The following is a 22,722-nucleotide window of genomic DNA, read 5'->3' on the forward strand; positions in this document are numbered from 1 at the left end:
CAAATGCAGGGGCTTTAGGGTCCCTTGTGAAGGTGACAGATTCTAAAAATGATTCCCCCATCACCTCCTCAGCCTTCCTTTTGCTAATACTCCTTGTATACCCCTCCACTTTTTTCCTAGGCATCCACACACAAACAAGAAACACCTGATTTAGATGTCTGCCTAGCTAGAGGCTGAGGAATTGTGTAGTTCACCCAGGAGCACATCCTGCCCAGCATGTGGGTGCTTCTCCCAGCACTTCCCACACCAAACACTAATGGGGGACAGAGCCTGGCCATCTGTGATCCTAGTGCTCACTGGTTCCTGCCATAATGCAGGGAGCTCCTTTCCCAGGGAAGAGGTCTATGTGATAGACACTGAGTCCCACAGATCCTCTCCTGGGCTGACTAACAAAGGTTACTGAGGTTTATGAAGTTGATGGGATGGTGAGGATTGGGGTTTTCCAGAGGTTTTCACAGACACTGGTCATTTTTTTATTGGGCCTGGGAATTAGAGCCGTTCTGATGTCCTTTTCCTTTGCACTCCTAATAATGGGAAGGGAAGTGTCACAGAGACTCAGGCCTGCACCAGCTGCTACCTGCAGCAAGGTTGTTGGGAGCACATTCCTGTTCACCAGGACATTATGCAGAGTGAGGTCAAAGAATGGGAGGTGTACCACACTTCAACACTTGCATGTATTAATCAGGACAGCTGCCTAAGTTCCAATGACAATATGAGTAGAGCCCCTTCCTAACTGTGTGCTATACTCCTTCCTATCTTCAAAAGAACCCAGTCATCTTCAAACCTGATCCTGGAAAATGAAGAGCACCCCACATGTGCTCCCTTATCATGGAGTACCAACCAAACCATGAAGGTAAGCCAAAGTCTTCTGTGTTGACTTGAAAACAATGAGCTGAGGCTACACACAGAGAGTGTGAAAGTGATAACGATTCAGAAGATCCCCCAGAGGCCCAAATCTATGTTGGCTAAGGTTTCCTGGGTTCCTTGCCCTTCTGGAATCAATGACACCTGCTGTCTGAATGGAAGGAGAAGTTTTCCTGGGCAGGAAGTTTGTGAGGGACCCTGGGCTATGGCAGTTGGAGTGCCCTGCAGCCTCACCCACAGAGACTATATCGCACGGCATCTGTGGTCATTGAGATCCCCATTGGGCACTTTTCTACTTAAGAACACTTCTTACCCCTGCCCACTTAGGATCTGAGACTCTCAGTCAGTCCCCTCAGAATGATATCCCAGGCAGCTTCCATGTGTCTGAAGAATGGACACAGGGCTCAGCATCTTGACTCCAGGAAGCCCTCACTGTGACACCATCTGTGACTGCCTAAAAAACCATGCAGTGACCTGGGTCCATTCTACAAGGAATCAATCCCGTGGCCTCTCTCCTTTCTGCTGACCCAGTGTACTTCCCCGGATTAGTTTGGACCTGGGTCTTAGGAGCCCTCCTCCCCATGAGCAGTATCAGTCTTCCCGGGGCTTCCTGGGCCATGTCAAGTGTACTGTCTAAGGCTCTTTCCTTCCCTTCCTTCTATTCAATCAGTTGACCACAGGGTAAGTGCTCCATCCTAACTCCCAAGGGTTTGGGGGGTGACTGGCCCTCAGATAACAGACCCCTGACTGTCCAGGCTCACCTCCTTCTGAAGTTCAGGCAGGACACCTGACACAGTGTCTCACAGTCTCCACAGTGGGAAACGTCAGTACAGGACCCAGAGAGTGACCTGTCTGTAACGGATGCTCAGGGTCCAACTGAGCCAAGCTGGCCAAAGTTTAAATGTAAACCACAGTGGAATGTTGGATCCAGACATTCTGCAGGGGGGGGAGGGGCCAAGGACAGCTGGCCTGGGTGGAGGGGGGGCTGGGCAGACATTCCATGAAGAGCTCTAATAGGTATAGAAGAACCTTGAGTTCCCTTCAGGCAATTCAGGGGTGACACAAGTGGTGTGTGCCTCTGGGACATTTTGAAGTAGTTTCTAAAATCCACAGGAGAGGGGTGTGACAGGTGGCCCTGTCTTTCAACAACCAAATTGTCTTTGCTTCCAATGATGGGCAGGACCAGTGAGCCACAAAGTCACCGGTATGAACAGTCAATACTCTAAAAATCTGTGGGGTATGGATTGTGTTTTATGTATAAAGTGTTTTTTTCCTGGTTGTTTTTGTTGGTGATGATTTTTTTTTATCCCATCCCTGGCTTGCAAAACACACAGTTTGGTGTTCATGAAATATTAACACCTTACTATAAGTCTTTTCAATAAATGGCAGGAGGGGGCAAACCATGATATTCAGGCACTAAAAAGAAGCTTCTTTCATTCTTTCTTCCCTTGTCATTTCTTTTGAAGCAGTGATATAAAATATGCAGTGCAGAAAAACTATGTTCTCATTCCACAGGTTTTTAAAATTTTTAAAAAATAATCATACACTGTAATGAATGCTGGAGACCAGATTTTGAAAGCAAATTTTATTTGCTAAACCAAGGTCAAATTGAGGGCCTTGTATACTCTTGGTCAGTGCTTTGCCACTGAGCTTCAGCCCTTACCCCATGCAATCAGTTTGCACTGCTTCAAACTGCTAGACCACAGGTGCTCATATAATAACACTAGTCAAATTCAATTTGTGCAAACTGGCCATGGGAAGGAGCACAGGGTAGAGAGCTTCCTTAGCTTCCAAGGACTGCAGCAGGGTGGTCTCTACTGTAGGCATGACCAGTTTGTAACTGCGAAAATCACTTTGTCATTTCAGGTGCTCCCACTGAAAGAAGGACCAGCCCAGAGGCTCTTTATGGGGAGCCTTCTTGCCGGAGACACCTTGCAAGCTTCCCGACCCATTTCTTCCTCCTGCAGGGTCACCGCTGTCCCTCCTGCATCCCTCGCGCCTGAGCACATGCTTGGATGGAAGGGCGCGCTCACAGGCTGCCATCCAACGGCTCCAGCGTCCATTGGGGGCTCCTGCAGGGAACGGCACGGGCGCGAGCACAGACAGCGGGTTCCCAACGGCCAGCTGGGCTCCCATGGCGGCGTCCAGACTCAGTCCCATAAGCCTCTAGGTACTGGACCCGCGAACCTCTTCGGTCCCCACTGTGTCCCTGCCCGTTCCTCTGGCCCCTGCGCCTCGCCAGACAGCCCAGGCCCAGCCTTGCCTCCCCAGGGATGCAGGCGGCCCGCAGCAGGCCTGGCAGTGAGGGGCGAGATGGCCAGTGCGGCGCCCATGTCGACGCATCCTCCATCCATGTCCCTTGCAGCCTGTGTGAAACCCGGCTCCAGGGCACCTGTTTGGTGCCTGAGAAGCGCGGTCCTGGTCAGCAGGTCTAAGGCTCCTGTAGGTGTCTGACAGAGTGGTGACTGTCATCTTCTTGTTCCGCCTGAAACCTGTGAATGTTGGGGACACTGTCAGCTGGCATCAGGGTTGTTAGCTGAAGGCCGCTCATTTCCCTGTCCTTAGCAACTTTGCAGAAGGGAACACACTGAGCCAAGTGTGCTGAGTCTGCTGTGGTCACCCCGTGATTGACGGGCCATCGTAGGTGGGCTGTTGGTGGACCCATCTGGACAGAGCACCTAAATGATGATGGGAGAACCGTTTGACCACAAGTCGTGTGCAATAAAGAGAGTAATGTTGTCTTATTAATTTGTGGTGCTTGTGTACTGCGGCAGTGAAATTGATGATATGGTCTCGCGTATGCGTTGGTGGGCTGTTGGGGGCCCCTGTGGATATTTCTGTGTGCCAGGAAGTTTTCCTTCCGTTTTGATGGGCATGAGATCACGGGGGTGGATATTTGGGTGAGAAAATGAGATGCTGCGCTGGTCCTGGATGGTTAGTAGGAGTTCAGAGGGCTCTGGTTGTTTTCGCTGTTCCTTTGATGGGGTGGTGGGGTCCCTAATGTGTTGATGTGCATTCATAATTTGGATCTTGCTCTGTCTCGACTGCCTGACAAGAATGTGGTATGTGTTCAGAAGTGTGGGTCAGACAAAGTGGTGATGGTCATCTTCTTGTTCTGTGTGGATATTGGAGATCAAGGGAAATTAAGCTCTGGTTTTTGTAATATTTTACTTGTGGTGGTCTTGTATATATATATTTTTCCCACGAACACACCCTGGGGAGTTTGGATATATATGTGTTTGCATATGGGCTATGTTAAGGAAGGCATTTGGGTAGTTTTCTCTGCACTTTCAATGTGATTGTTATAGTTGGGAAATGGAGGAGGGATATTTGTACATTCTGGACATCATGTTTTGGTACAAGGGATTTTGAATAAATTTTATTTTCATTTCTCATGCACATGTACTTGAGTGTGTGAAAGCTGGTCGGTTACTAATTTCGTGGAGCAGTAGGATGGATATATTCATTGTGTGGTGTGAAGATGGCAGGCTTCTGCATTTTGGAAGACAGGGAGTTATTTCTTCATATTTGGGAGTGTGTGAGCTTGTATATGAAGATGAGATACCTATGGAGAGTTCCTTGTGTATTGAGTTTGTATTAACTACCCCACCTCAGGTGTGTGTGTGTGTGTGTGTTTGTGTTGTGGTAGTAGCAATAGTTGTGAAGAGGAAAATATTTAGGTGTCCCTTAGTAGATGTATTTAAGGGACATGGCAATTGAGGTCTGCTTCCGGGGGCCATATATGTATTAAGTAGATGAGACCCTCCGACAGTGGAAGGTAGTCAGTTTTAATCAAAGTCCGCTGACTGGATATACGAAGTCCCACCCCACGCCCCAAACAAAAACTTTCACAGTAACATTTAACTGGTGTTTGGCCCAAACTGCTGGGTATTTGTGCCTAGCCAAATCAGTACATGGAGTTAACTATTACAGTAACATTGAATAATCTTCCTTGTAGAATCCAGCATGTCCCAGGGTGGACAAGCAGAAAATTAAGTTTGGCTGAAACAATTTTCAGAGAAGTTCAGGAAAGACAGTTATGATATGTGCCTGAGAAGCAGAGAACCGACTGATAAACTGAACTACTACCACTTGCAGTTGGCTCCTCTTCCACCCTCTCATGAAATGTGCTTTCCCCTCCCAAAGAGATAACAACCAAAGTGTTCATTCACTGCCAGAATGTAGTCAGAATCCCATATCTCTGTATGATTCTCACCAGTCCACATGTGAGACCCAGTTTGACCTTGCTTAAGTCACAGCTGTGAATTCCAAATACCAGCATACAGTGTTAGGCATATGCAGCCTGCTGTAGGAAGTATAGAATGAGGTATGTGTTGTGATTTGGATCTTAAATATCCACGAAGGGTCTATAAATATTTCCTCATCAGCCTCTGGCAATATTGAGAGGTGATGAAACAGTAGGCGGTGGGTCCTACTGGAAGGAGGTTGCATGGTTGTGGACATGCCCTTGAGGGGGATATTGGGACCCTGGCCTCATGCTGTCTACTTTTCAGCTGCCATGAGGTGAGCAGCATTACTCCAATGTGTGATCTCTGCCATGATGTTCTACCTCCATGGAGTCTCCAGAACCATGAAGCTGACAAAGTATACATAGAAAGAAATCTCTGAAATGTTCAGTCAAAATAAAATTTTCTTCCTTGTAATTGGTTTACCTTACATATGCTTTCAAAGCCACAGAAGGATGATAATGTAATGAGGTAGATTAAAGGTCAAAATGCCTGCTCTATAACACTTCTTAGATATTGCAGGGCAGATAATTTAATGTTATCTTTATGGATTGGAGTTTATTACTCAATTTGACAAGAGTTCTTTCACATTATTGTTTACTCAATTTTTTGTAGAGCTCCTGGGTCTTTTCTCTGAGAAAACTTTCTGTTGTCATCTTGGATTTTTCTTTTTTTAAGTTTTTTTCTTTTCTGTGGATGCCGATGAACATGATTTATTTGTTTGTTTGATTTACTCTTAAGGTTCAAACCCAGGGCCTCACACATCCTAGATAAGCACCCTGGCACTGAGCTACAACCTCAGCCCCTTGGTCTTTTCCTAACTAGACATTGACCAATATGCCCTTATCTTTAGGTTTCTCATCCAGAGTCTTGCATCTAGACAATTGGGAATACAAGGGTTGTTTTAAGTCTCAAAGATATTTGAACCCAGACTGGGCACTATTTTGATAAATATGTTCTCAGAAACAGTTTTCTTAATTCCTACAGTTATTCCTTAATTACTCTCCCTGATTCCATGGCATGCCCATGGTAACCATGAATACCATGGCATGCCCATGGTAACCAGAAATAAATTCCACCTAAGAAAGCAACTATTCTATTGAGCATACCATTCATGATATAGCCAGTAAACAATATTTACCCTTGTCATGTGAATTAAAACGCATATATGTGTATAAGTAGACATATGAATCTATACATTCATATGTATATATGTATGTGTGGTATCATATGTGAAGTACAGATAACATTGAAAGTGTAAATGAAAACCACAAGATGTAATAGAGCTTTGTTTCATGGAACAAGGGAAAGTAAATAAGGAAGAATTGTCAATATACAGAAGAGGGCCCTGAGGCCTAGATTCAGAAGTAAGCACAAAGTGCACTGCTGCAAGAAAATGTGGCCTTCTCCAGGTAGATGTAGGCTCATGTGGTGATGTGCAGAGGGGATATTATTTGGAAGAACTGAAGAACTCTCAGATGAGTAAACCTGCATGAACACTTGTTTGGGCTGCTTACAGAGGAAGTTGCTCTCTTAGTGCCCTTTCTGCATGTTGCTCACCCACTAAGCATTAAAACCTACATATCCTGGTATATATGGGGCAGGAAGGAAATTCAGAATTAGCATCAGGAGAGAAGAGGTTCTCAAACATCTTAGGCTTCTTTGGGTTAATTTAGATGCAATCACAAACAGGCAGAGTACAACTAGCTCCCTTAGTATTAGCAGTTCTGCGGTTGGAGTGCCAGGGGCTCTCAGATTGTAGCATTAGCAGCACTCCCCATATGTCCCTGGCACCCTGAGCCAGCAACTCTCTATCATGGAAAGCCATCACCAAAATGCTTCAAAACTTCATACATCTTTAAACCTCTTGAATTCAGTAAAGAGAGAAAAGTATTTATGCACTGTTTTATGATATCTTAATGTGCCACTTCCGTATTACACCATGTGAAATGCAACACTAGACAACCTTCCCCACACTGCACGTTTTCTTTAGAATTCATGGAAATGCAGGGTTGTGAGTTGAAGTTTCAGCTCAGAGGTGTGTATAGCACTCACCTAGCATGCATGAGGCACTGGGTTTGATCCTCAGTACCACATGAAAATAAAATGAAGACATTGTGTCCATGTGTAATTGAAAAATAAATACTCTAAAAAGTGCATGTGGCTAGTCAGAAAGTGTTTTGCACTTGGGAATTCCATTGGTTCAACTTCACTTTTTTCCTGAGTAAAAATATTATTTATTGTCTTTATTAAATGGAAGGAGAACCAATACTATTGGTCTAAGTTTATGCTAATTGGGGTTTGGAAAAGTTGTGCAGTGGGCATCCCCACTGTGGGCAGGATTTGTTGCAGAAGGATAGCAGATCGGCTTGCCTCAGCTCACTTTGGTTTTGGCCTGCCAGGCTCAGGTCTTCCTGAGGCAGGGGTAGAAGAGTCAAGGTCAATTAGATGGACTTATCAGAGGGACCCTCAAAACACTCAGGTTTTAAGGATATGCATGTACTGGTATACAGGAAAATGCATCTTTTAAGTCTAAAATTTTAGACTTTTAAGTCTAAAATTGAAGCCTTGTCCACCATTGCAGGAAGCCCTTTGTCATGCTGAATATTTGTTCAGCCTGGATATCTAGCCTCTTCCACAGGATCAGAAAAGAGGTATCTAAGTAAAATGCCATCCCCATTGCCAATTGTAGAAAATTCTATGATGGTTTAAAAGACTGAAGGCTCCAAACATCTCTCTTACATGAGACAGAAGAGAAAGGGCCAACACTTTCCCAGAGGCATTTAAAGAAATCTTTGGGGACTTGGGTTGTGGCACAGTGATAAAATACTTGCCTAGCTGGTGTGAGGTCCAGAGTTCAGTAACCTGCACCGCCAAAAATACAAAAAGGAAAGAAAAAAGTGGTTTCCCTGTCTTTGACATTCATGGCTGACCTAATTATGTCACTGTGACCTAGAATTATATTTGGTCAAAGTATATTTGAGATGACTCCATCCTTCATTCTCTTTCAATGATACCACCATTTGGAATCTCGTTAGCTGTTTTGCCTCTGCTGTATGAGGAGCCTCTTCCTACCCAAACCTCAGGGAAGTCCCATGGTTTCCTGGAAGGATACTGTGTGTGCTTGAGCCCACCTTTGTATTTCTTTTTAAGTAAATGAGCTTCCTTCCCAATCTCCTTATGCAAAAAGTGCCTGTATCACTTACCCTTGTGGTGCAGCATAACTCCTAGTGAGGCCTCAAGTACATGGTTATATTCAACCTATGCATGCCTTTTATCTCAAGTAGAGTAGGTAGAGCTGATTTTACTAAGAACTGGTTACAGGAAAGGCTGCTGGCACTGAAAGCAGACCTGGAAGGTCACCCTGAGGGCAGTTATGAAAGAGAATGACAGAGAGCAATGGAGAGCTGCTAAGAGCTACTAGGTCTGGCTGTTGAAAGAGTTCCTGGGAACTCTCAGTAGCCACTGTCTCCTCCTGTCAGGAACACAGTTGCAGAGCTATTACCACTGGACATTGAGGGTCACTGTCATTCACTCTTAGGGCTGTGAATGCTAAGATCTGAGATATGTTGTCCCTGGAATGTCAGAACTGATAATATTAAGGGAGGTGCACTTTTCCTATTTGTGGTTGCTCTCCAGATGGATGTTTGAACCCTCAGCCTGTTGGTAACAGAGATGGTTATGGGACAGAGTTCATGCAGGGATGTACAGAGAAGGCCCCTTAAATTAACTGAGGCTATGTAAACAACATAATGACTGGGTTTCTGTTAAGCTTTTGGTCTGTTTTTTCTTCCAGCATCAGTGGAAGGTGCAGGCTAAATATGGAGGCAAGGGCTTGGCCCTGCATCTGTGCACCCTGAGGGATGGAATCTGCAGATACCTCCTCCTTTCAGTCCTCACCCCACAGAGTAGCACAGACACCACAGCAGAAGGCAGCAGCCATGAGAACATTTCTCTACTAAGTGCTTTTTCTTCACTCTTGACAGTGAACTCCCACCATGTACAGCTTTGCCCCAGGTATGCACCTCTGTCCTTCTCCCATGCCAGTTCCCACCTTTGGCCTTCCTCCTATATTCCCAGTGCCCTGGCCTTGCCCTCCCTTTCCTGAGGACTAGCAGGATCAGCTCTGGATGACAAGGATCTTTGCCCCTTGTGTTGCAGGATGTACTGAAGGGGAGATCTCACCAAGACCCTGCCTGAGAGGTTGGCTCACCAGATACCTATGCTACTGTCTTCAATGTCTCTTCTTCTTCCTTTGGGGTCTGATGACTGACACTTCCTCTCAGATTCTGGGCAATAGGAATCATCCCCAGAGCCAGATGTTTCTTTCCAGAGACCTGGAGATGAGACCCAGAGTAGAGTGTCTTTCCTGCATGCATTGAGTGTCAAGCTATAGCTCACTTCATAGATTGGCATCAGGAGGGGGATAGGGATGAGGACTCTTCTTTGGGGCTGAGGAGCCTGTAGTGCTCAGCCTCCAGGGATGAAGGGGCCTTTGTGAAGTCCTGGGTCTGGGACAGTTGCAGCACAGCAGAAGGTGCTGGGAAGCCAGGAGGATGTCTGGGGTATGGAGGGTCATGGTTGTCCTCACTAAACACCTCTGCTTTCTAATGTGGCTCCGGTAGGAGAAGTCCTGCTGGGACCCACTGCCCTTCTGTGGCCCAGGCTTAGAGAAGAGATTCTGTGGTCCAGGGAAGAGTTGAGGCCTGGATGGGAACCATTGAGGAAGACTCGCAACAGTGCAGGAAGATACCAGTGAGCTTTCATTATAGGACCTAGGGTTATGTGACCCTGAATCTCTTAATTTTCTATGAGGTGACCCCTGGTGGGCCAGATCTCCATATAGGACTCATGTCCAGTGCTGTCACTATGTCCCTCTATACCTTGGCTGGCAGCTGATTTAGAAGCACTTTAGTCGGGGTATAACAAAACTTTGGGGCAGCTCCACTGATAATTTCTACTTTGAGGGCAATAGTTGCATTTTCACCAGCTACAGAACAGAAATGGCCCATGCTCAGTCTGTATTGGGTATGAGGGTAGACAGAGGGACTTGGGGGATGTGTAAAAATGAATGGGAGGTATCACCTGTCTTGGTGTCAGACTGAAGTTCTGATGGCCATTCTGCTGGGTGAGTCCTTCCTCCTGGTCCAGCTCTTTGGTTAGGGTCAAGATAGCCATGTGTAGTCCTATGAAAAGCAATAGTTCCAAGAAATGGGGGTGTGGAAAATGGAGCCTGCACCTGGAGGAGAAGAAAAAAATTGTGTGTGGCCTTGGTAGGAAGTGTCCCCAAGCCCAAGACACCTCTGGGACTTGTAGGAAGCATGGATGGTGTCTTCTGGTTCACACCATGGAGTTGTTAAATCAAGACCATGAGCTACCCCACCCAACAGACAAACAGTGCTGAGAATGTAAAGAATAAAAGATAATTCCATGAGTCTAGGTTGACATTCTCAAAGTCTTGTACACAGCTGGATTCCCACCCCAGCCCACCTTGGTGAAAAAGTCCTCTTGGAGTACAGCTCATCAGTCTAGGGCAGGAAATTTAGATCTTGTTACAAGTTGTCCCCTTTTAGATGTCACTCCATTTCATTCTCTTCCAAGTTTCCCATGGACTTCGCTATGGCCAAATGTGGGCCTACCCACATGTTGAAGTTGGGAAACCCCACCAGATGTTCATGATGTCCATCTATACAGTTATGACTTCAAGTGTGATCTCGTCAGGCACTTTGGTCTCTGGATACCTGCACTATTAAACTTCTGGTGGGTGAGCCTCAGGGCCAGTCTTTCTCGAGGTTTACACTAGGACAGAGGGTAAGAGGGTGATGCATACATGGTTTTTCTAGCTGTGCTCCAGCCATTCAGTGAAAGAAAATGTTTAAGGGATCTACTCTGGTCCAGAATGGCCCTGCACATTCTGACATCAGGAACCATTAGTGAAGACTCTGCACCTGTGGGACAATGTATGTCACGTGGGAGGACATTTTGAGACACCCGTATTCGATATACTTGGGCCACATGGCCTCGTGTCCTAGGCAGATGGTGTGTTGACTCTTTACATAGGCAGGGGGAGAGAAGGTAGCACCTTGGACTAGGCTTTATAAACTTCAAATCCAAGGGCATCTGGAATCCCAAATGCTCAGGGGCTGTTCCACTGGCAAGAGAAGTGCCCTATTCTGAAAAAGTGTTCACATGTGTGCTATCACACTCCATCATCACCAGTTTTTTAATCATCAATTTTTATGGGAATGTGTTTAGCTCTCTCTTGCTGCACAGTCTCAAAGACTGGAGAATGTGGAATATTGAGCCTCTATGGGATTGGATGTGTCTGACACTGGAATCTATCATCAACTGAAGCTTTGAGTCCTCTATCTCTTCAGCCTCAAAATCCACAAACCTGACAGGTAAGCAAGACATAGAATTATTTAAGAAAAGAATTTCTTATTGGAAAACTCAAGCTGTAGCTTCATAGCAATGAGGATCTGGTAGCAGGCATGGGGAGTACTGCTCAGACCATGGGATGGGCTGGTCCCAGGAGGGATTATTTCCCAATGCGGAAACCATTCTGAGTGCTCCTGACATCACTTAGCACCTGAAGAGAACCATGTGGTCCTTAGTGAACCAGGCACATTCCTTTACGATGCTCCCACACCTATTCCAGGCTTCTCATGTCCCTGCCCTGAACCACACAGAAAAGCCAAGCTTCAGCATCTGGTCAAAGATATGATTTATGGAAGACAACTCTCTCTCTAGGAATGTTGGGGTTAGGACTATATACCAAGAACACAAGACTCAGCAGAGGTCATGTGAAAGTCCAAGCTGTGCTGAAAGTAGTGGAACACCTGGGTTCCCACCCCAACCCACCTTCCAAAGAGGGCTGTATTTCATTTGTTTGAATGGCGAGAATTACATGGATTACGAGGCCAGAGGTGTGTGCTTGGGGCATCTGAGACACTGGCGTTCCCTGATCATGTTTTTTGAACTCTAAATCTTTCTGAAACATCAGGGTTTATTATGGCATTGTTCATGAGCAGGGGTGATCCATATGCTAGAAGATGGTTTATTTTCCAGGTGGTTGGCCAACCCCAAGGTAGTGAAACTTGTACCCTGTGAACAGACCTCACTGATGGTGGACACCCCCTGAGCTTGGCTGGTTACTGCCCTACACCCTAACCCTGAACCTCTAGGCAGTGGTGGAACTAAGAACGTTGAGGTCGGAGCTTCTGGGACTATTAGAGAGTGTCCAGCATTCCAGGTAGAGGGAAGTAATGCTTGGAGATGTAAGTGTTCAGTGGTTTTCTCTGTGGTAGCAGATGCCCTTCCTGGCTGGGTGACAAGCTCCAACAGAGCCAGCTGTTCAACCCATGTTCCCGAGCACTTAGGCCTAGCCCCAGATACCTGACACACTTTTCTGCCATCTCATAGATCATCTGATCAAAGGTATGCATTGCCATTCCTGAAGACCCCTCCACAATCCCTCCTCCAGATTCATGGTAGGCTCCAGTCCAGATAGGGGCCAAAGCACTGGCCTGGGTTCATCAGGATCAGTCACAATCCACAACCCACACTTCATTGCAAGTTGACCTGACCCAACACAGGCCTTGCCTTTGCCTCTTCTGTCCAATCACTCTGACCACCCCATGTGGGCTCCCTGCATCCAGGACATGCTCTATATACTAGAGAGAACATCAAGTACTATACTGGAATCTGATTTCTCTTGAGTTCTTGATGTTTTTGTGTATTGTGACCTGAATGCTTTGGCCTGCAGAATGCATGAGTGAATGCCCTAACCTCCATGAGATGGTGGCTTCAGCGGCTCTTAAGATTTTAATGATGTCATCAGGGTAGAGTTCCCATGATAGTACTAGTGCCCTTGTAGAAAAAGGAAGGGATGCTAAAGCTCTCTTAGCCATAGGAGGTCACAGGCAAGGTAGCCATTTTCTCAAGCCTGGAGGGAAAAACCTCACTGGACATTAAATCTCGCACCATCTTTCTGGGGTTTCCCAAATTCAGAACTGTGAGAGATGAATGCCTGTGGTTTCAGCTTCCCATTCTGTAGCAGTACATATGGCAGCCTTATTTGAGTGAGACAGAGTACAGAGTGCCCTGGGAGCAGGGTTAAAGCCTGAGACAATGATGTACATCTCCACGGAGGATCCAAATGGAATGAGTACTCACTCATGAATTCTGCAGCACCTCAATATCCTAAGCAGGAATTCCTCGGAAAAATGTGGTTGGGTGTCCAGAGAGATCTATACTGGTGCCTCCCCCCCGCATCTCCAACACTAGTTGTGATGTTGCCTGCCATGAACAATCAGATCTATGCTAGAAGGTGAAAATACTAAGTGAGGGACAATCATGTGGAGTCAGAGAACCAACTCTCCATCCTGGCTCACATTACTTCCAGGAATCTCCTGTGACCTTATATCCCCTGAGTGATGGTGATGCTCATTGAGCACCAAGATTGCTTCACTCACAGGATTGTGATGGGCACCTGAGATAAGGCCCATTTCCTCCCCTGGTGTGATGAACTTGGTTGGGAATATAGGTCTCTCAGCTTATCCCTCCCCCCTCAGGATGTTCCCTCTAGTTTTCCTACATCCCAGCCTCCTTTCTCCATGCCACACTTTTCCATCCATCCCCACTGTCCAGCATCACTCAGTAGAGGAGAACGAAGCTGTCTTCAGAAACACTATTTCCAGGCTTACTTCTAGAAACCTGATTAATGTCAGAGGGGCCTGAAGGCTCAAAAGCAGGTCTCTATCCAACTGAGACAGGAGGGCTCAAAGTTGTCAATAGGTACTTGATAAAAATTTGTGACCCTGATTCTGAAGGCATGGAACCTGGGTCCTATGGAGAACCATGGAGTTAGATTGCACATGACAGACCACAAACAACTTCACTTCCAATCACTTTTGTGCATGTCTGAAGTCACCCCAGTTCTTTATCTCACAAATGACACTAAAATTTGGCCTCCTTGCAATTTAAGTATTCTCCTTGGTAGAGTTCCACATTTTGTTAATTGGCAAACCATGTGATATGCAGCCTTCTTTTTTCCTCATTGATTTGTAGGAGAACTTGATTACATTACATTTGGGCCAGTCACACTCAGTATTGGTCAGGCTGGGGTCGGGGTGGGGCCAATACTACATATGGGAGGATCAGAGCACTGCATGAGTGGGGGGTGGGTCTGTCTTGGGATGCAGTCAGGACTTGCAGCCTGCTGGGTCCCCAGTGAGTTGCGGTCAGAACTGCAACTGTAGGGGGGAGAGGTATAAAGGTCGGCCTTGTCTTCTCAACAGGAAGCCTACACAGGGAGACCACAGCCATGCTGGGGATCAGTTGAATAATATTGTCCATCATCATTCAGGAGAGGAGAAAGAAGCTGTCTAGGAAAAAATTGTTTCCAGGGTTATTTCTAGAATTTACTTAATTGCACAGGGGCTTGAAGGCTCAAAAGCAGCTCTCCATCTAAATGAGACAGAAGGGCCCAATGTTCTCAATAAATTGATAAAAAATTGTGCCCCTGTCTGTGATGGCCATGGCTGCCACAAATGCCTCACAGTCACTCAGAGAGTTTTGCTTCCATAGCAGGTCCTCCCCAGACGACTCCAATTTGCAGTGCTCAACAGGACTCAACCCTTTGGGACCCCCTTCAATGGTCCTTAGTGTGGAGTGCCCTAACCATGCCTAAGCAGAAATACTGTGGGTATCTTGGAAGGACACTGTGCATGCCTGAGTTCACCTTTTAAATCAAATAAGTGGAGAACTGCAGGAACTGCTAGGTGCAGTTGTCAGATGATCTCCAGGGAACTGATGGAAGAGGCTGGCTACTGATCCCAAGAAGGCAACATGGCAGTTTCGATCACTAGGAGCTGAGGGTCCCTGACATTCAATCTCAGAACTAGTCACACTAAGATCTGAGAGCCACCAGTTAGTCCTCAGACCTCAGAGCTGTGAATACCAAGGGAGATGTGCTTTGCCTCTTTGTGATTTCTCTTCATAGCAGGCCCTCAGATGATTGGTAAGGGAGATGTTTAACAGGCAAAGATCATAGAGGGATACACAGAGAAGATCCCCTAAACCAAGAGAGGCTTTTCCATGGGGTGATGAGTTGGGTTTTGGAATCTTGTCTGTTTTCTCCCAGGATTAGGGGGAGGACTCATCTAAATCTGGAAACAAGACCCAATAGATGGACACTTGTGCACCCTGGGTCCTGGCAACCCCAGTTATCACCTCTCAGTTCTCACTGCATGGAGGTGCACAGAAAACATGGCAGAAGGCAGAAGCTGGAGATTTTTTTTTCCTACCAAACTGCCTTTATTCCCAGTGACAGTCAAACAAGGTACAGTTTCCCACCCAGGATTGAACATTGTGACCCTCCCCTCTCAGTACCTCCCCCTACCCTCTTTCTACATTTACTATACCCTCCCACTCCCTACATTTTTCTGAGAACCCACAGGAACTGTCCTATGTGATGAAGAACCTTTGGACCTTCCAACACAGAATGAAGCCAGGTGAGATCTTGCCTGAGGGGCAGCCACCCCAGAGGCCACCAGTCAACACGACTGTCCTCAGGGCCTCTTCTTCTTTTGGTTGCCTGATGATGTGCACTTCCTCTTCTGAGGCTGTGAGGTTTGAGCCAGCTCCAGATCCACATCTTGCCCTCCAGTGACCTGGAGGGGAGGCCCAGTGCAGGGCGTGTTTTTCATGAAGCATGTGCGTCCAGTGAGAGCACTCTTCATGGACATGGCACCTGGAGGAGGGTGGGAGCTGAGGAGTCCTCTCTGGGGAGGTGGGGCCTGGATTTCTTGATCTCCTGAGCACAGGGTTTCTATTGGAAGGGCCTGGCTCCGGGACAGTTCCCAGGGCAGCAGGCGGTGCTGGGAGCTAAGGAGGAAATCCAGGCTTTGGAGGTCCTCATCCACACTGCAGCCATTGGCTGTCTTATGTGGCCGCCCAGAAGAAGTGGCTTTTCTGGGACCCACTACACTTTTGTTCCCCAGGTTTAAGGAGGAGGATCTGCCGTTTGGGGGAGGATGGTTGGAGTGGATGGTCCCCAATGAAGAAGACCCTTGACAGCCTTGGAGGACAGCAGTGTCCTTTGAACCCAGCAACTCTGGCTCGGCGGTCCTGCTCCTCTTCACGACCTGGGAAGCCACCTCTGTGGACCAGTCCTCCGTGCTGGCCCCTTGATCAGTGTGATGTTTCCGCTTCTCTGCACCTTGTTTGGCAGCTGCCTCAGAAGCTCTTGTGTCCTGTTGGGACATATCATGACCCTGAGGCACCTGCAAAGGTGCTTCTTCACAAGATGAAGGAGGATATGGGCACTGGCCAACTCTTCTTCATGCATGAAATGGGCCACAGGGATTAGGACAATCATATTTCAGTGGGAAGTGGATCTGTTACTCATCTTGGTCTCATAAAAACACACTGAGTGTCTGCTGGACACTCCCCTGGGCTTCCTTTCTGCTTGATATCCTGAACCCTTCCATGGCTCTCATGTCTCCTTCCTTTTTTTTTTTTCCATCCTACATCATGTGTCCTGGAACAGACTCACTCAGGGAGCCATCACAGACAGGATAATGATAACATCCTCTGGGCCACATGAGTAAGGTCCTGTGCCTTCTTCATCTACCTGCTATCCCTTGCTCCCCTCTCCACCTGTGGTAATTCCCTTTCCTGTATACTTGTGTCCCTTTGTCTCCTAGTCTGCCAGGTATTGCTCTGTGCCTTGGTGTCTGTTCTGAAACCCTGGAAACCCTCGTGTCTCTACCTCCTTTGTTCTACCTGGTGCCCCTTTCTCCTTGTCTACCTTTTGTTTCGTCCCAACCCCTCTTGTTCCTGCCGTCCCTGCACTTTATTATCAGGTGTCCCTGCCTCTCTTCTGTACCACCTACCCCAGGTCTACTGGGAGACCTTCCTTCTGCTTTCTACCTGGTCAGTGGTGTGTCTTTCCTGCTGCTCCAGTTCTTTTGTCAGAGCCAAGATATTTATATGTGGCTTGTTGGAAAGTATTTCTTCCAGGAAGCGAGGATGAATTATACTCTCTGCCTGGGATGAGAAGGAAGAGAGTGTGAGTGAACTTGGGAGGAAATGGCCCCAAGTCAAGAGGACTTCTAGGAGAAAGAGGAAGCAATAATAATCCCATGCTCATTTGCATCATGGGGTTGTTATATCCCAACTACCAGCTACACCCATGTATGAGTGCACATGTGTGCATGCACATTCTCTCTCTCTCTCTCTCTCTCTCTCTCTCTCTCTCTCTCACTCACACACACACACACACACACACACACACACACACACACACACACACCATAATAATAATAATAATAATCTGAGATTCTAAGCCAGGAAACTGAATTCCATGAGTGCCGAAACTTTCTATACACCAAGATTGTAGGCCCAGCTCACCTTGTTGACAAAGTTCTCATCAACATAGCTCAGGAGACTTGGATGTGGGTGTAAATCATCCTGTATTGGCTGTTGCTCTAGTCCTTCCTCTCCCAAGTTTGCGCCAAGCTCTTCTGTAGACAAGTAGGAGGGCTCCCACGTGGCAAAGTTTGTAGGCCCGAATAGCTCATCCATGATGTCCATGTACTCTTTGGATGGCTTCAGGTGGGATCTCCTCGGGCGCCTTGTTCTCTGGCCCTTTGGTCTTGGCCACCTTGTTCTTGCGTGCCTTGGTCTTGCGTGCTTTGGTCTCAGGCACCTTTGTCTCTGGTGCCTTGGGTTTGGCTGCTAATGAGCGGGCGGACCATACCTTAGGGTTGGTCTTTCTGGAGGTGCACGCTAGGACAGGGAGGACCAGAGTGGTGTGTGAATGAGGATTCCATGTTCATCCCAAATACTTGGTAGTAGGCAGGGTTCAGGGGACTTAACCTGGTATGCCATGCATGAGGACAACCTGACCCAGGAACCGAGGGATATAATAGTGCACCAGATGCAACATCTAGGAGATTCAAGTGGGAGGACATTTGTAGTGACTGGTAATGCATGCACTCTACCCTACCAGGACCCAAGTCCCAGGCAGATCTCGTGTTGTTTCTTTGGATAGACAAAAAGAGAAAGGAGATCCGTACTTGGCCCAGTCAATACACAGTTCATAGCTGAGTGGCAGGGACCTCAGGTGTTAGGGGCTTTTTTTCTTGTAAGAGTGAATCTCCAATACTGAAGGAAAAGTTCTTATTTGGGACAACAACTTGCCTTGGCCTTTTTCACTGTTTGGACACTATCATAGACTACTGTGTGAATGTGGGTACCCTACCTGGCTGTTGGACAGCCTCAGGGACTGGAGGCCTTCGGATTTCCAGCCTCGGAGTTGCAGGAGGAGGTCGGCACTGGAAGACCCCTGACAACTGCATCCTTGGATCTTCCATCTCCTCTGCAGCCTCAAACTCCATGAACCTTGATGGGATTTGGGTAAGGCAGGCACAGGCTGAGCTGAGAATCAGGTTAGCCATACCAGGCAGGTGCTGGTGTGGGATTCTAGGCTATGGAGTATTCTAAGCTATCATTCAGGAGCTAGTGGCAGGAATGTGGAGTTGCTTCCTGAAGTAGGTCCGGCCAGTGACAGGAGGGAGCTGCTACAGAGGAAGAACTACAGTTCTCGGGAAACACTACATCAACTAGCACCTTAAGGGAATCAGATCTGAGGGACCCAGGCAGGGCCCCTAGCTGATCCTTGTTCTGGCTCTCTCCTGTTTCTGCCAGGAACCACATGATCAGTTTAGTTGTCGAAAATGGTCAGGGATGTGATTTATATCAGGGAACACCAGAGGTCCTGACCCAATTCAGGGGTACTGAGGCTGGGACCTTGGGCCCTGAAAGGATCATCTGGGATACCAAATTACAGGCAGGGTCATGTGGAAGAGAAAGCTAAGCTGAGAACATTGGGTTTCTTCCAATGAGGGTGGGTTCTTCCCTTCCCTTGTTAGAAAGGCTGGGATTATATGGAGCAAAGGAAGTAAGGACCAGAGACATGTCCTGGGGGCACCTGAGGTGGTGGCTGGCCCTGACAATGCACTTCCCACCACCACCCTCTTCTGGAACATCAGGTTGAAGTAGTGGCCACTTTGATGAGTTATAATGGACCTCACTCTATAAAGAGGTACCAGTTCCCAGGCAGGTGGCCCGAGTGAATCTAGTGCAACTTTTGCCCTCTGCAGAGCCAGCAAAGCAGCAGCAGACCCTCTGGCTGGGCTGGTACCTCCTCCCCATCCTGACCCTGAACCTCAAGGCAGAGTTGGAATCAAGAGTATGGAGCCTGGAGTTTCTGGGATTGTTGCTGAGAGAATGCCCAGGCCTCAAGCTAGAAGGAGCCACTATTTGGAGAGCTAGATGCCTCGGAGCCCAAACATAGGTAGGTGACAGGCTGTACCAGACCTTGCTGTGCAAACCATGATCCCCCATCAGTAGGCTCTGGGCCTTGAAAACTGGCTCACTTTTCTGCAGTCTCAAAGAAGACCATCCGATCAAAGTTGCTGGTGCGCTGCCATTCCTTCAAACCCTTCCTCAGGCCCTCTTCCATGGTCATGGTGGGCTCTCGTCGGGACAGAGACCGAAGCACTGGGCTGGAATTCATCAGGATCAGTGTCCACAAGGTCACCCTTCTTTATCAGTAGACCAACAACATAATTTCCTACCTTTGTTATATTTGCCCCATGATGTTCAACTCCAAGTATTGACATTGGGACTCCAGGATACTTATACACAACTTTAACACCAAGGGCTACATTGACCAGCATGATTGTGATTGGATTCCTCAAATATCATTGAGGTGTACCATGTGATGAATGTTTTTATCCCCCAACATTCACCCGTTGAAGCCCTAACCCCCAATGGAATGGTGTCTGGAGACTGCATTTAGTGCTTAGAAGGTTAGATGAGATCCTGAGGGTGGCGCTTCATGAGGGCATTAGTGTTCTTCTGGGAGAAGGAGGAGACACTGTGAGGACACAGGTGAGCCAGCTGTCTTTTCAAGCAAGGAGAGGAGAGAGCAATCATGGGATTTTAGGTCAGTTACCCTTTACCTGGGAATCCTGACTAAAGAACTGTGAGAAAGGAATGCCTTTTTGTTTTTTCACAAATTTTCCATAGCATCATGTATGGTGTCCCAGGCTGACTGAAGACGGTGCACAGAATGGCCTAGGAGCAGTTACAAACTGGGGCAAAGTTGAACATTCCCATGCAGTATCCAAAGACAGCTTCCCCTCGAGTGTGACATCACCAGAGGGTCCTGATCAGGAGTTCATGACAATGTGTATGGGTAGCCATAGATTTCTGGGTTGAGGCCAGCACCACTAAACCCACTTGTGGTTGGGACGTCCCTTGTGCTGAGAACAATCAGGTCTATGGTGGAAGGTGAAATGACTGGGGGAGGCATGGAGTCAGACAGCCAACTTCGATTCCTGGCCCACATTACCCCCAGGAACCTCCTCTGACCTTGAGTCCTCCATGTGATGCTGATGATTATTGGAAACAAAGATTGCCTGCACTCACAGGCCTGTGATGGGCACCTGACATAAGGCACGTTTCATTCCCTGGTGTGAGGGGAATACATCTGGGAATGTAAGGGTCTCAGCTGGTCCCCTTACCCTCAGGACCTTTCGAGCAGTTCCCCTACATCCCAGCCTCCTCTTTCCAACCCATGCTTTTCCTCCTGACAGAGCTCAAGGGGGAGCCGGAGGAGAACACTCACATGAGGAAGCAGGAAAGTGCTTCCACATCAGGAGTCTGAGGAAGGTGCCTGCGGACCAGGGTCTTGAAGCGCTGCCAGCGCCGGAAGTTCTCATACACGCTGGGAGGTCTGCTGGTGTCATCTGGTGGCACTGCAGCTGGGAAGGTGGGTAGTGCGCCCTCCCCATACACTGTACCTGGCCATTGGCGTGCATTCATTGGGAACATGATGGGGGCCATCTGGGCAAATGGTCGTGGTGCTGGAGGGCGAAGGCCCAGGTGCCAGTGGATCCCATAGTTTTGAATCCCTCCACTGTCTGAGGCAGGTACAGTGGTCCTCGGGGCAGAAGGTGCTGTGAGGAATGGAGCAGGATGCTCCACACCCCCACAGAAGGCCCCTGGGGCCCTCCAGTTGAGGGGTGCCTGAGTGTGGATAATGTTCTGAATATGAGGAGGCCCCACTGGCCTCAGTTGTGGCCCATGTTTTCCAAAGGTGGACAGCCCTGGCACATATGATTGTCCAGGGTAAGTGGACAGCACCAGAGGGTTACCCTGAGAGATAGGCGCAGTCACCCTTGGTGCCGGGGGCAGCTCCCAGAATGGCTGGTGTGTTGGCACAGGGGCAGCTGGAAGAAAGGGTAGGCCCCTGAACGCAGACACGTGGGCACCAGGAGTGAAGTTCATGCCTGCTCTCCGTGATGCAGATGCTGTGGAGGCAAAGCAAAGCGGAGAATGGAGGAGGGAAAATGACAGCAGTTTCTTACTCAGTGGAAATCTGAGAACAAATGCTCCCAGCTCAGGGCCCTTGGGCAGGGAAATTGTGCAGTTTGCAAATGTCCCTTTGAGTGAATTTCATGCTGTGTTCCTTTAGTCATAGTTCTACCCTGAGAAATCTCATTTTCACTACACCAGGATTCCCAGTTGACTGTGACACCTCAGCTTTCCCTGATTCTGAGAGGCCCCTTGTGCATCCTTTGCAGACACTCCATTGGCCTCCTAGGTGACTCCCTAGAAATGGATCAATTTGACCCTATTCAGTGGCACCATGCCCCTCCTCATTCTCACCACTAGGAAAGGGATCTTCTCCAGGGCAAATGCAGGGGCTTTAGGGTCCCTTGTGAAGGTGACAGATTCTAAAAATGATTCCCCCATCACCTCCTCAGCCTTCCTTTTGCTAATACTCCTTGTATACCCCTCCACTTTTTTCCTAGGCATCCACACACAAACAAGAAACACCTGATTTAGATGTCTGCCTAGCTAGAGGCTGAGGAATTGTGTAGTTCACCCAGGAGCACATCCTGCCCAGCATGTGGGTGCTTCTCCCAGCACTTCCCACACCAAACACTAATGGGGGACAGAGCCTGGCCATCTGTGATCCTAGTGCTCACTGGTTCCTGCCATAATGCAGGGAGCTCCTTTCCCAGGGAAGAGGTCTATGTGATAGACACTGAGTCCCACAGATCCTCTCCTGGGCTGACTAACAAAGGTTACTGAGGTTTATGAAGTTGATGGGATGGTGAGGATTGGGGTTTTCCAGAGGTTTTCACAGACACTGGTCATTTTTTTATTGGGCCTGGGAATTAGAGCCGTTCTGATGTCCTTTTCCTTTGCACTCCTAATAATGGGAAGGGAAGTGTCACAGAGACTCAGGCCTGCACCAGCTGCTACCTGCAGCAAGGTTGTTGGGAGCACATTCCTGTTCACCAGGACATTATGCAGAGTGAGGTCAAAGAATGGGAGGTGTACCACACTTCAACACTTGCATGTATTAATCAGGACAGCTGCCTAAGTTCCAATGACAATATGAGTAGAGCCCCTTCCTAACTGTGTGCTATACTCCTTCCTATCTTCAAAAGAACCCAGTCATCTTCAAACCTGATCCTGGAAAATGAAGAGCACCCCACATGTGCTCCCTTATCATGGAGTACCAACC

The 22,722-nt window shown here is 47.8% G+C and overlaps 1 protein-coding gene and 1 long non-coding RNA gene across 2 annotated transcripts; one reads left to right on the forward strand and one right to left on the reverse strand.

Moving 5' to 3' along the window:
• The first annotated feature begins 2,928 nt into the window (after nt 1-2,928).
• LOC144374940 (uncharacterized) lies at nt 2,929-9,701 on the forward strand. The gene is made up of 3 exons (XR_013434170.1): nt 2,929-3,034; nt 8,908-9,128; nt 9,273-9,701. It is a non-coding gene; the product is annotated as an uncharacterized LOC144374940 (long non-coding RNA).
• A 7,990-nt stretch (nt 9,702-17,691) lies between these two features.
• On the reverse strand, nt 17,692-21,473 carry LOC144374935 (NUT family member 2F-like). The gene is made up of 4 exons (XM_078037662.1): nt 20,812-21,473; nt 19,556-19,684; nt 18,379-18,518; nt 17,692-17,903 (listed from the first exon to the last, which is right to left on the reverse strand). The coding sequence occupies exons 1-4, from the start codon at nt 21,471-21,473 to the stop codon at nt 17,692-17,694; spliced, it is 1,143 nt and encodes a 380-aa protein (XP_077893788.1).
• Nucleotides 21,474-22,722: the final 1,249 nt, after the last annotated feature.

Source organism: Ictidomys tridecemlineatus, unplaced genomic scaffold, assembly GCF_052094955.1.
Source record: "Ictidomys tridecemlineatus isolate mIctTri1 unplaced genomic scaffold, mIctTri1.hap1 Scaffold_960, whole genome shotgun sequence".
NCBI lineage: Eukaryota > Metazoa > Chordata > Mammalia > Rodentia > Sciuridae > Ictidomys > Ictidomys tridecemlineatus.

Bases quoted from the DNA above. Each gene is read 5' to 3' on its own strand.
- LOC144374935 (XM_078037662.1), bottom strand. From the start codon at position 21,473: ATGAACTTCACTCCTGGTGCCCACGTGTCTGCGTTCAGGGGCCTACCC. The intron at 18,519-19,555 runs GTGAGCCAGTTT...AATCCCATCAAG, and splicing joins TTCTTTGAGACTGCAGAAAA to GTTCATGGAGTTTGAGGCTG. The intron at 17,904-18,378 runs GTAGGGTACCCA...TCCCTGTCCTAG, and splicing joins TGAGGCTGTCCAACAGCCAG to CGTGCACCTCCAGAAAGACC.